Source organism: Littorina saxatilis, linkage group LG1, assembly GCF_037325665.1.
Source record: "Littorina saxatilis isolate snail1 linkage group LG1, US_GU_Lsax_2.0, whole genome shotgun sequence".
In the NCBI taxonomy this organism is placed as follows: Eukaryota; Metazoa; Mollusca; class Gastropoda; order Littorinimorpha; family Littorinidae; genus Littorina; species Littorina saxatilis.
In genome coordinates this window covers 70,981,954-70,995,920 of record NC_090245.1, presented here as the reverse complement: position 1 = coordinate 70,995,920, position 13,967 = coordinate 70,981,954, and the positions used below count along the sequence as shown (strand labels likewise).

The window sequence follows — 13,967 nt, the reverse complement described above, 5'->3', positions numbered from 1 at the left end:
AACTTAACCACCCATATTATAATAAAAGTGGGATGTTTTCGATCTTTAATAATATGAAATACCTTTCATTTCATTTCAGGTGATGGAGACATCCAGCATATTTTCAGACGTATCGGCCATCCAAACCAAAGCAAATTTCATTTAAGATAAATACTGGCGATGCATCCACATACAAATGCTAACTATTTATGTCTACTTTTCATTTCATTTCAGATGATGGAGACAACCAGTATATTTTCAGACGTCTCGGCCATCCTAACCAAAGCGAATTATTTTCATTTAAGATAAATACTGGCGATGCATCCACATACAAATGCTAACTATTTATGTCTACTTTTCATTTCATTTCAGATGATGGAGACAACCAGCATGTTTCCAGATGTCTTGGTCAACGAGACCAACGTGACCAGTAACGTGCTGATCGTGACGGCATGGAAGGACCTGTACACAGTCGTTATGTACCACATTCCTGTTGCCATGGCAGTGGATCGATACACGACGCCTGTGTGCTGCGTCATTGGTTTTGTTGGGAATATTATCTCCGTTCGCATCTGGGTCATGCGGCGCATGCGCAAGTGTAACAGGTGAGTAATAGCTGTTCGTGTGATATGTTAATAGACCCAATCGGTATTCCAAGCTCTCGTAAGCTCTCGCAAACTTCAGAGCATAGCAAAGCATGTGGGACAGCGATCTCCCGCGAGCTACAAAAACCAAGGTTCAAAGTTCTCGCGACGTTCAAAAGCATAACAAAGAGCATGTCTCGCGAATATCTCGCGAGAGCTGCCCAAATACCAAAACGGTCTATTGGATCTGACTTGAGGTAAAGGCTGTAATCGAGCCTAACGTTGACTTTGTGAAGACTTGGCGAAGTCTTTGAACTGAAAATTCAATGCCAAAGCTCCGAGCAACAGCTTCGTGAGGAAGACTTCGAGATTTCGACTTCGCCCAAATAATTTCAGGCTTTAAAGATAGTATACGTAAGGTGCCATTTTGGAAAATTTTCTGACGTTTTAGACCGTAAAAGTTCAAGGGACATTCGCCGTTCTGTAATTGAGAGAGAGAGAGAGAGAGAGAGAGAGAGAGAGAGAGAGAGAGAGAGAGAGAGAGAAGGGAGGGACGGAACAAGATACAGAGACAGACAGACAGACAGACAGACAGGAAAGGGCTTGGTATATGGGAACAGACAAGAAAAGTGGAAGTTATAAACCTGAGTAAGTTGAGGAAATTGCCAAATCTGCTCCTCAGACACATTAATCCGATATTTAACACCCCACGCGCCATGACCGAAGAAAAATCGGCTCTACAAAGTCATGGAGTCATTGCTCCTAGACAGGTTTAAGCCGTTTTCTCTGCTGGTTAAATACCGTCCTCCGGGACATGTAGACATTTGTTTGCCAGCTGGGGGTGTCTGGCACTGGTTCCATTAGGGTTGAGTGCGACCTCTGTGTCCCATGCTTGGCGACCACGCAATGGGGAAACCCGTTCAAGGCGACGCTAAGCGACTCTCATACAGTACCGTCGACGCTAGTTTTGGTGATGACTCATTTTGGCGCATCACCAGTTGATGCCCTCTAATAGTTTTATAAGCCTGTGAGGACGTAAAGAATCATGAGCTGCGTGTTTTTGTTTTTGTTTTTGTTTTTGTTGTTGTTGTTGTTGTTGTTGTACTTCTTTTTTGCATCCTACACATCAAAGGCACACGCCTGCGGCTCACCGTTTTCGATCCGACCAGACTTTCACATAGGATGAAAAGACACGTAACAAATTTGGTTATGCTTGGCCACGTAACCAAACATCAAGTGCCGCGGTGCTCTCTGTGCACAATGTTATTGTATTGATGAACTACTTTTGTAAATCTATTCTCTAACGTCCACTCAAGTGACCGACCAAAAGTGGTCGTTATAGTCAGGTTGTTGCCATGGGAGGGTGAATTATAAACTACATTAACAACTTGGAGGGGTCGTTGTGGGCAGGTGGTCGTTTTTAAGAGGTGGTCGCTAGGGCAGGTTTGACTGTATTAAGATTAAAAGGGGATATTTCATGCTATCCTTTCGAACGTGTTTTCTGATGCATCTTTCTGAACTCGTTCCGAACGGCTGCCGATCGAGGCAAGTCCCAAAAGGCACACTCCTTCTTGTGTAAACAGTTCGGTTCTCCATCACAGAACTGGCCAGGCGTTTACATGGGAATAGACTACCATTTTGCATTAGGAAAAATCCACACCCTGGCTGCTTGATGTGGCGAGCTCGAATTTTTTTTAATGGATTTTGTTAAAAATGTAAAATTAAAAAAAATTAAAGGATTTTATTAAAACATTTTTTTTTTAAATAGCTGCTAGTGGCTTATACGTAATTAATTCATGAACAGATTCGCGCTGATTTTTTTGCTATGTTACCAAGTGGAGGGATGGTCTTATGCCATGTAAAAGCCTGGCAAAATCTGAGATGATGAGCCAAACAGTTTACACGGGAAGGAGTCTGATTAAGTTTCGTTCTGCTGAATAAAGTAAACATGATTGGTGCTAAAAATTACAACAGCTTAATGCACACAACAAATCATATTTTGAATCCTGTAGCAACAATAAAAGCGACTTTGGGATACCAGTTTACTGTAGTTTCCGACGAAGCTCCTTACAGGCGATCCGTATACAATTATGTTTATGTTTTGAAAATGCGCAAATAACATTTCGGTTCGTGTGTCACCCTGGAAACATAAGAGAACATCCCCCCCTCCCCCCGGCCCTCTCACCCCCCCCCCCTCTCTCTCTGTCTCTCCCAAACACACACACTCTCTCTGTCTCTCTGTCTGTCTGTCTGTCTGTCTCTCTCTCTCTCTCTCTCTCTCTCTCTCTCTCTCTCTCTGCTAGCTGAAATTTACTTGACCGAGTTACCTTTGAAATTTGATTTGTCTATGTTCAGAAAAGTTTGTAAAAGTTACGCTATGAATGCGAAGAGTCAAGCTAGCCATGAAAAAGTGTAATCGACATTGCTAGTTTTTCATTTTTTTCGTTCTAGCAAAAAGGGTACATGATATAAGCGAACGAACGTTTTAAATCTTCGATGGAGAAAAAAAAACCACGAAGCAATTTTGTTTGCTGAATTTGACAGGCTACAAGCAGGACGCAAATAGGATGAATTATTTCTACTCTTTGATTTTGTATTCCCAAGTGTTCCATCTCTCAAAATCGAATTACAGAAAGATTTCCCCCCCACGTCGCTGCTCTATAACATGGAGGTTCTTGAAATGCAAGGCACGTTTGACGCTTCAAACTTTGAGAGTAACACAAGAAATCACAATTATGCTATGTTCGTACGAGTTTTGCGGCTTGGGCGGACAAGTGCTCAGGGCATTTTGGTGACACAGAAGGAATTTCATAAAGGCATATTCCTTCCCGCGTAACACGATCATGTCATCCACCACAATTACAAATGTTTACAGGCTTGTGCATGAAATAAGTGCATCCTTCTTCGTGAGCACGTGCACACAACAGCTACAGCATGGCTGCTCTCTCAGTAAAGGGAATGATGATGAATTAATTCCCGCTCCGCACAGAAAGTAGCCACGCTCTTGATTTCGGTTGGGTATAGGTGATTATGTTCAACGGGACTGATCTGTCGACATATGTCTGTGTTGGTGTGTCTTCGTTTACCAGGAAAGAAGGCACATGTATCTTTAAGCAGGACCGTCGGTTGATCTTTGTATTGGGTTGGAATTGTTCAATTTTGTTGAAGAAGGGACAAGAGAATTGGAAGAATCGAATTATCTATTGCTTTTCTTTATTCTACATATGTTTCTACAGTTCTGCATCCTCTTTGCAACATCGACAGTGTATGACCGTTAACTGTTTCTGCTTTCAGGCTAGCAGAACCAGGTTTACTGTTTCATTCATATGTTATCCAACACCGCGGCTGGCTCCCACCCGGTTGGTAACTTTCTCGTGTACCTCAGCCCTGCACACCGGCCCTGGTCTTTGTCTGTCCTGGATCTTTACAAGGCATTCTCTCTTTGTTTCAGTTCAGCGTCTTACCTGGCCACGCTAGCAGTGTCAGACCTGCTATTCCTACTGCTGGTGATTCCCAACGAGCTGTGGTACGCGTGGCTGGTGAGCAGTCTGGAGCTGCAGGGCTGGTGTCAGCTGTGGAACGTGCTCTACATGACCACACAGTACTTCTCCCTGCTCCTCGTCTGCGCCTTCACCCTGGAAAGATTCCTCTCAGTCTGCAGGTATGCAATTCACCGCTTGCAGGAGGGTTTGGAACTGAGCGCATTGTTATTGGTCCCGGTGTAGGATCCGGTCCGGTCCCCCCTCTGAAGTAGTCCCCCGGGGGACCAATTCGTGGCAAAAACATCCAGCCTCGTTTTTCTTAGGCATTCAAGCCATTTTCAATCTATATCTTCGTCCGGTATTATGTAGTGCACAGACAGAAATCTCTTTGTTTGACTATATTTTGCAGAAAATAAAATAGATCTGATTTATAATGCCGTTCAAAAGAACAAGAAGAGCAAACGCTCGATCGAGTCACTTTCGCAGTTCTGAATATTATATGAGGCATCAGATGGACAGGAAGAAATTGCTATTCACAACACAATGAGTCACGTTCACATAAAATTTGAGCCCGGTCACTTTTATAGTTTCCGAGAAAAGCCCAACGTTAAGTTGTGTGTTGCCGAACAGAAAAGGCTAGTTATCTCCCTTGTTTTTCTGATAACGTTCGTAAAAGGCTACAGATGTAAATACTTTGATGTAAAGAATAATCCTACAAAGTTTCAATCACATCCGATGAACTTTGTCAAAGATATAAAATGTCTAATTTTTCCTTTGACGCTGACCTGTGACCTTGAAAAAGGTCAAAGGTCAACGAAACCATCGTTAAAGTGTAGAGGTCATTGGAGGTCACGACTAAACAAAATATGAGCCCGATCGCTTTGATAGTTTCCGAGAAAAGTCCAACGTTAAGGTGGTGTCTACGGACGGCCGGCCGGACAGACTAACACTGACCGATTACATAGAGTCACTTTTTCTCAAGTGACTCAAAAATCACATGAAATAAAATGAATAATAAATAAATACTGATAAGAAGAAATGAAAGCAGTCTCTGATTCTTTCCTTTCTTTTCTCTGAAATTGCTGGTAACATTACTAATTAGCCTTCACCGGGCTTCCTGGGTACTACAGGACCCAGAGGCACATAAAAATGACCATAACTCCGGTGCTAATACGAATTTTTTAATGAAATTTGGTGTATTCCTCGGTCACCTGCATGGCTTCCTATGACCCAAATTTTAAATCAATCGGTCAAATTAGAAAACAATCAGCAATGACGTCGTTTGATATACCCGATTCTGGTTTCCTGGGTCCTACAGGACCCATACGTTTCAAAGAGGGATGGAGGTGTTTATACCGATTCGGATGATGTGGGTAACACAGGACCCACACTTTTTAAGCGCAGCAGTGATAAAGGGATATTCCCATGACGTTGACCGCCCAAGCCTCCGGGTCCGGTACCGGAAACACGAAGACTGGGAGACGCCGAGAGAACCGGGTGGCGAACAGATCCAAGAGGGGTTTGTCCACCTGCGTCCAAAGACGCCGCAGTGCCTGGTGCGCGATAGTCCACTCCGAGTGCAGTACCTGTGATGAGCGACTGAGCGAATCTGCCAAGATGTTCAGGCACCCCGGAAGGTATACTTCGCTGAGATCACTATCCCCTGATGGAACGCCCAAGTGAGAATCTCGCATGCTCTGTTGGACAGAACTCGCGAGCGCGTGCCCCCCTGCTTGTTCAGGTACACGGCCACAGTGGTGTTGTCCGTGTGGATCAACACCTGCTTGCCTCGCAGAGAGGCGACAAACTCCAGAAGCCCGAGGCGCACTGCTTCCAATTCCAGAATGTTGATGTGCAACAACTTCTGAGCCTGGTCCCAAAGACCGGAAGCTGTGTTCCCCTCCAGATGAGCTCCCCAACCCTGAAGAGAAGCATCGGTAAAGAGATGCAACTCCGGAAGGGGCAGTGAAATCGGAACGCCCTGAGTCAGCCAGGCCGAATCCAACCACTGCCTCGTTGACTCCAGGAACCATCCCTGAAGGGGAAGAGACAAATTCCAACCTTGAGAGGCTGGATCCCAGGCAGAGTTCAGAAACGCCTGAAACGGGCGTTTGTGAACTCTGCCCAGCGGAATCAGGGTAGACATCGACTCCATCTGGCCCTGGAGTGAAGCCAATACCCTGACTGGCGCGTGGCGGAGGCTCGACAGGGACCTGACCAGATCCTGTAGCTTGTCTATCCTCCGCTGGGCGGGACAAACAGTCCAAGCTCGGGTGTCGAACACCATGCCCAGATACGTAAACTGCTGAGAGGGAACCAAGTCGGACTTCCCTTGGTTCACGGAGAAACCTAAGTCTCTCGCAGTCTGCAAGACTATCCGGGTGTGCTGATCGCACAGGGACTCTAGCTGATTCAGGACCAACCAGTCGTCCAGATAAACTCTGAGACGAATCCCTTGCTGCCGCACTAAAGCGCAAAGCTGGCGCACTATCATGGTGAAGATCCAAGGCGCTAACGAGAGCCCGAACGGCAGCGCCCTGAACTGGAACACCCTGTCGCCCCACAGGAACCGCAGCCACTTTCGATCTGACCTGTGCATCAGAATATGGAAGTATGCGTCTGTCAGGTCGATGGAAGTGACCCAGTCCAACGGACGAAGGGCCTCCCTGACAGACGCTGGAGTCTCCATCTTGAACGGAACCTTCCGGAGAAAGCCGTTCAAGGGAGACAGATCCAACACCGGTCGCCAACCCCCTGACGCTTTCGGGACGACAAACAGTCTCCCGTAAAACCCCGGGGATCGACGATCGATGACCTCCTCTATCGCATGCTTCTGCAAAAGCAGCAGCACCTCCGCCTGAATGACGGCACATGCCTCCGGATCGGCGGGAAACCTGAAACTGGGTGTTGTTCTGGTTAAAGGAGTCTTGTCCTCTAACCAGAGCAACCGGAACCCCGATCGAACCACTCCCATAACCCAAGGGCTGCTCGCGAGAGACAACCAAGCTGGAACGGCCCTTGAGAGGCCGCCCGCTACCAAAGGGGTAGGGGCTAGAGGAGTGGTTGGATCGGGGAGCCTTCATTGGGGGTTAGGTTTACCACCTGACCCCTTCTTCCCGAAGGAAGGCTTCTTATTATAGGGGCGAGAACGGCTGCCACCCCTATGCGACCGCGTCTTTTGCCCAGAGCCACGAAAAGACGAAGTCTGCGTGGAACCGCCTTTCTTCTGACCCTGCTTAAGGGCAAGCTCTGAAAGCTGACCCATCCTGTCCCCCACCGTCCGCAACCGCCTGAGCGGAAGCGTAGGCAGGAAACGGATTGCCGTTACCACCTACGACCGGAACTCCCGTAGGATGCGAACCGGAAGTCGATGGTAACGATTTGAAAGTGCCACGATCCCTCGAAAGAAATCCTGTGGCCGGAAATCCCTTTGACGAAGCAGTAGAACCCATGGACGAGGGGCCGGGCGAATCGGCCCCAGCGACGCGGGTGGGATACACCAGTGTCCTCTTTCCAGACGTCGACAGTTTCCCAATGTACTGTATAAAAAAAATCACAGTAATTTCAGTTACGAGTTAGAAAACTCACTCTCTCTCTCTCTTTCTCTCTCTCTCTGGTGTGTGCATGTGTGTGTGTGTGTGTGTGTGTGTGTGTGTGCAACATATCAAGTATCATTGCAATGAGAACTTATTTGGTATACAGTGTGAATATCAAAATGACCACATGATAATCTACGTTTTTGCACACATTCTTTGTCTCCAATTAGAAGGCCAGATATCGAATAAATAAACACTTCTGTGCCATCAACAAACAGTACACTTTGTATAAATGAAAACAGTAAAACTAACTTACTATAAGGCTGCTCCACATTGACCTGTACACATCCTGCCTGGTGGAACCCACGTGGTGCAGGATATGCACCATCCCCGTTGGCACGTCCGCGCTACAGACACAAAGGATGTAAAATATTGGTGAAATCAGAACTAACATTAGGGTGAAAATGGTGTTAACTCACTAGGACGTTGTATTCACCATGCATCACTGATCATCACTGTACATCTACAAAGTAGTCTATAAAACACAAGACAGTACGCGCAGCACGTTGATATTTTTTTTTTCGAGCTCAGCTAAATAACTGAAGCACATGGGAATCTCATTATCACACCCAAATGAATAAATAGTTCCAAGTACACAAAGAGATCATGTTCTGACTTGTTGAAAGTACTTTATTACAGTGCCGTTCATTTTCTAGTACCAACGAAGTTTAGACAACAAAGGATTTAAAATGGCTTACCCAACATTTCTGAAAGCTTCCTCGAGGTTTGCCTTGCTTGCTGATGCCATTTTGTCAATGTGTCACGATGATCAGTACTCACGGAAACAAAAGAATTACATCGCCAAGGCAAATGACTCTGTGCAACCTTCTTTAAAAAGTATGGGTCCTGTGGTACCCACATCATCCGAATCAGTATAAACAGTTTTATCCTTCTTTGAAAAATATGGGTCCTGTAGGACCCAGGATGCCATAATCGGGGTATCAAACACGAAGCCCGGTGAAGGCTAACATTGTAACAAGAAAAACGAGGCTGGATGTGTATGGGGGGACCATTATAGAGCAGTTTTTGTCACGAATTGGTCCCCCAGAGGACTACTTCAGAGGGGGGACCGGACCGGATCCTACACCGGCTTTGCCATTGAAGGGTGGGTGGGGTGGTGGTGGGGGGGGAATATGAAGTTCCGGTTTACACAATTCATTGATCAAGTGTTAAAGTCCTGTCACTTTGCGTCAAATGTATCTTGACGTCATTTTTCGCCTCCAAACGTAATTTGAGTGCTTTGTGCACTTGGTTACACGTGCGCACAAACACTGTCAAACACTACGTAAGAGCATTGCTTCTTTTCTTTCTAGACCTTTCGACTGCCAGAGGTTCGCCAAGACGTCGCGTTCCGCCAAGGTGATCGTGGGCATCTTCTGCGTGTCCGTGCTCCTCTCGCTGCCCCAGGGCTTTTTCTGGACCATCAACGCGCACACGTCGGAGTGTCAGCTGCGGGAGGGCGACTACGAAATCTACGGATTCTGGAACTGGGCATCCGAGATCGTCATGTTTGGCCTCCTGCCCATCCTAGCCCTGATCCTCAACATCTGCGTGCTGAGGCAGATCAGGTCCGTAGGCCGCCTCTACGTCACGGAGGCGTCATCCGCCATGATGATGTCACGCGGGGGCGGTGCAGCGGGGGGACCAGGGGGGCAGAGTGGGGCGAGTTCGCGGTGCGCCACCACCACCATAACCTTGCTGTGGATCTCCTTCTACCTCATCTTCACCAAGCTGCCCGTCACCATCGTCTACTCCATGCAGACCACCATCGGCCTCGGAGGCAGCATGAGCCTGGAAGCCATGGGAACAGACCCCGTGTGGCAGCGCTACTTGACCTACTTCAGCGTGCGCAAGGTCATCGAGGAGGTGGGCATCTCTCACCACGCCTGTAACATCTTCATCTACTGCCTCACCAGCAGGCAGTTCCGCAAGCACCTCAGGCTGCTGTGCTGGGACTGCGTGTCGTGCCAAGAATACGAGAACTCGGCGTCTGCTCGGACTCCTCCGTCGAACAAAACAAACAAAAATGGCTTATAGTTGTGTCTGCAATGCCTACAGTCTTCTTCTTCTTTGTCATGGGCTGAAACTCCCACGCCCGCTTTCGGGAGAAGCATGCTGGGTATGTTCGTGTTTCTATAACACACCGAACTCTGACATGGTTTACAACATCTTTTCCGTGCGTACTTGGTATGGTGCTTGCGTGTACACACGAAGGGGGATAAGGCACTAGCAGGTTTGCACATAAGTTGACCTGGGAGATCGAAAACATCTCCATCTCCACCCTTAACCATGCACCAGGCGCGGCCGGAATTTAAACCCGCGCCCTTATCCACTAGGCCACCAGTCCTACAGTAGCTTCCAAACTAAGGAGGAAAAAAAGGCTTGCAACTCTGTCGGCAACGTACTAAAGTTATGTCTCAAACTGTGAACAAAGTGGCTGCAGATAATTTGTGACTTCTGTTTTATACCTGTGTGTCGTGCCACGAGCATGGTTGTTCTCCCTTGAAGAAAACGAACAAGAACGATTTCTATCTGTGTCTTCAATAAACTACCGTCACGTAGCTTTGCTGCAATGTACTTCGTTCAAATACTATTAACAACGCGGTTATGAAATTCGTGTTTGTTGGGGACAACTGTGTGGCGTGCTACAAAAACGAGAACATGAATTAGATAAATCCCTTCCTGTCCTCTGTCACATCCTCTGATTCTTTTGCTGTATTTTTTCCTCTTTTTTGTAAAAATTGTATCTCGTCTGTCTTACATTTCTAATAAGGGTATAAGCGAGTCTCTGACCTTGACATAACGTGAAATAACATTTCCTATCTAGATGTACATAATTATTTATAACCACACTTGATATAAGCTTAGCTTGTTGTGTGGTCACAAAATAATGTTTATATCGCATATACATGCCACCCTGTATTTCCTTAATAAAATCTTAAACCCATTAGGTAGGCTATCTGGTACGAGTGCACATCGTACTCACCCTCTTATGTCAAACAAAACGAACACAGAACCTTGGAAATGAGTGGCAACCGTATGAAAACTGTGTGCCGCGCTACAAAAACGGGTATTCATGCTTCTTAATGTGGGAGGACTCCTCCGTCGAACAAACCATTAACCCAAAATGGCTTGCATGTGTTTCTGTAATGTCATTCATTCAATGGCAATGCGTAGTCTCGTGAGACGATGCTTGATGCGCCCTGTGTCAGTCTGTGGATGTGCTGTAGCGCCTTGTGTGGCTGTATAGAGTCCTATCGATATATCCTTGAGCGACAGTCTCTGCTGCAGATTGAACAGGTGAAGCTGGAGAGCTGACAGAAAGGAGACTCAGTAGAGTGTTTTCGGCGGTCCCTCAGTTTCTGCGCAGCTTTTTGGTGCCTGTTTCTATCAGCCAGTTGTATGCCCTGCCTGACTGTCCGTCTCCAGCAGTCACGGTTTGTAATGTACTACGTCCAAACCTAAGAAGCGTCGTACTACAAATCAACACTCACAATACAGTTGGGCGGATTTCGTCGACGAACAAGACCCACAAAAAAAGCTTGTAGCTCTGTCTGCGATATGCAGCTGCTGCCACATCCCAAACTGTGAACAAACGCTGAACAAAATTAATAAGTGACTGTACGAATGAAAATCGCATGTGGGTGTGTTCTCTTTACACTACATGGACTGACTGTCATGTTCAAAACAATTAACAAAACAATTAACACAACGGTGAACAAATGAGTGACTGCTGCTAATTCTACAATCAAATATCAGCAGAACTGTGTTGGTGTGTCATAATTATAATCATGATCGTCCAAACCTTTAGTGTCCAGAAACACACAAAAAAAACCCAGGTCATACTCTAATTGAATTAGCCCTGCACGAGCGGGAAGATGTTTGCTTGTTGTTGTTAAACTAATGATTATTCAGTAATTTACAATGTCAAAAAGCAATGATATACCATATATTATTGATAGAAGCACAACAAGCGAAACACTTACACGCGTGCCCTGAGAGACATGTGTTTGTTTTCCGGTTGTTCCGAAATGTCTTATCATTCGCGTGTGTTGTAATAATATGATCGGAGGTGCATTCAACACTGTCATGCACAGCTTGTGTGCATCTAACTGTGGAGGATATAATATATGTTACAGTCATGATTGTTACGTTACAAAGTATTCGCCATTGTGTTTGTTATGCTGCTGTAAGTAGCTAACACGCAAATGTGCGTTTATGAATAATACGGAAACATTGACTTGAACCTTGATTTAGATTCCATGATGATAGCACATTACTGTTGTCCTTACAGACACGCACAGTGGGATTGTGAGGTTGTAAAAAAATGTCATGTCAAGAAGACAAGACATGACTGCTGTTACTGGTGTTCTTTTCAATGAAGCAGATAAAACAAAACAAAAACCGCTTTTTTATGGAAATCTCATGACAACTACTTTACTCTTAAAACATAAATGAACTGAGAATTCACATTTAAGGGCACAATTCTTCCCCTGAAAACGGCTCAGCTCACTGTCTCTGATCCGGCCAGGCTTTTACATGCGATAAGACACATACCAAAATTCAACAGCTTGTGTGCTCAGGGTGCACAGTGGGCATGTATTCATGAATTCCTTGTGCAGCAGTCAGCAAGGGTGTTGATTTTTGGTATGCCCAGGGACTGTCTTATTAAATGTAAAAGCGGGTTGAGACTGATCTGAGATGGTGAGTTGAACTGTTTACACGGGAAGGATCGCGCCTTTCAAAGAAGATATTAAGGAAAGAAGATCGCATGCATCAGGATTGAGCGGACATGCCAACAATCAGCCTGAGCGACAGCGTTAACTCGTATGTTGAGTTCATGGCGTTTCTTCTGCTCAACTTTGTATTTTGTAGGATGTGCTGACAAATACTCATTATTGTACAAATAAAAGGACATTTTGACTTCGACTTCACATAATTATGAGGGCATTGAATGAAAGATGCACTGAAAAAGCTTTCTGCTTGGCAGATTTGTTGAACCAGGTAATTCTATAAATGTAACATAAAACAAATAAAAAGCGTCGTCTTGTTGATAAAGTGTTGGTTGGTCGGTTGTGAACTTGGCTATAGATGGTTGGCTGATTGATTTTGTAAGTTGTATGTATGTGTGTGTGTGTGTGTGTGTGTGTGTGTGTGTGTGTGTGTGAGGTTTTCAATTACAGAGGGCTGTTACATCAAACGCAATCTGAAGAAAGTTCTTCTTAGCCCCTTGCTCATTCTGAAACGAATATTCAACTTGCATATTTGTCAAAGCAATGACGACAATATAATCATAAAGCCATTGTCCAATATCCCTGATGTAGTATGCATAATCCGGCTTTGGCAATTTTATGGGTAACAACGAACCGGTAAATCTAAATGAGGCTGTCAACTTAATGGTGATTAAACAGATCCTAGAGAATGCCTTTATGGGTTCAGTATGAAGAGTGTAAAAACTGCTCGACTATATCCCTAATGCAACATATCTTAAGAGAGAGAGAGAGCTATGTGAGTTCTTGTACCGAAGGGCAATGCGCACAAATCCTGATACCCCTGTATCCCTAAAAATTCGTATTCACTGCAATAAAACCACACTGAGATTTATTTTCCTAGATGTGCAACTACGTCTTCAGACTAAGCGTCATTCCCTGATTTTATTATTCAATCTCGCCGTTTTCAAACCGATTGATGTCTTCACGATGCTCAAACTTCTCATTTTAGAACAAACGAAACAACAGGGCATAACTGATTTGCTTCAAATTCGTTTTATGGCCGCTGGTGTCATTCGTTACTCTAATAATGTCTTCATATACCATATTTGTGGTTGCAATTCATGGCATACATGTACATCTGCCAAGGCTATTTTTTTTATGATTCATTGATGGTAAAAACGATATGTCATAAAAGAATTGAGACCAGTTGTAAATCTGTTATGGACGGTGTCATATGTGTTTCCAAAATTCCGTGTTCAAAACTTGTTTCCATTTGCAGTGATGGCTGAATCTGCTACAGCCTCTCTCTCTCTCTCTCTCTCTCTCTCTCTCTCTCTCTCTGTGCCTCTCGCCTCTCTCTCTCTCTGACTGTCTCTCTCTCTGTCTGTATTTCTGCCTCTCTCTCTCTCTCTCTGTCTGTCTCTCCCCCCCCCTCTCTGTCTGTCTCTTCTTTCTCTCTCTGTGTCTGTCTCTTTCTGCCTCTCTCACTCTCTGTCTCCAGGTCTATATGCCTCTCTCTCGCAGCTCTCTCTGATCGTGACTAAGATATGTCATAAAATCTCAACGTTATACGGCTGCATTTACTTCAGGACACAATCAATAATCTCGACTTGC

General features: G+C 45.3%; 1 protein-coding gene across 1 annotated transcript; it reads left to right on the top strand.

Moving 5' to 3' along the window:
- Positions 1–357: 357 nt before the first annotated feature.
- LOC138977315 (C-C chemokine receptor type 1-like) lies at positions 358–12,642 on the top strand. The gene is made up of 4 exons (XM_070350218.1): positions 358–584; positions 4,015–4,224; positions 8,955–9,257; positions 9,300–12,642. The coding sequence occupies exons 1-4, from the start codon at positions 370–372 to the stop codon at positions 9,676–9,678; spliced, it is 1,107 nt and encodes a 368-aa protein (XP_070206319.1). The 5' UTR covers positions 358–369; the 3' UTR covers positions 9,679–12,642.
- The last annotated feature ends 1,325 nt before the right edge of the window (positions 12,643–13,967 follow it).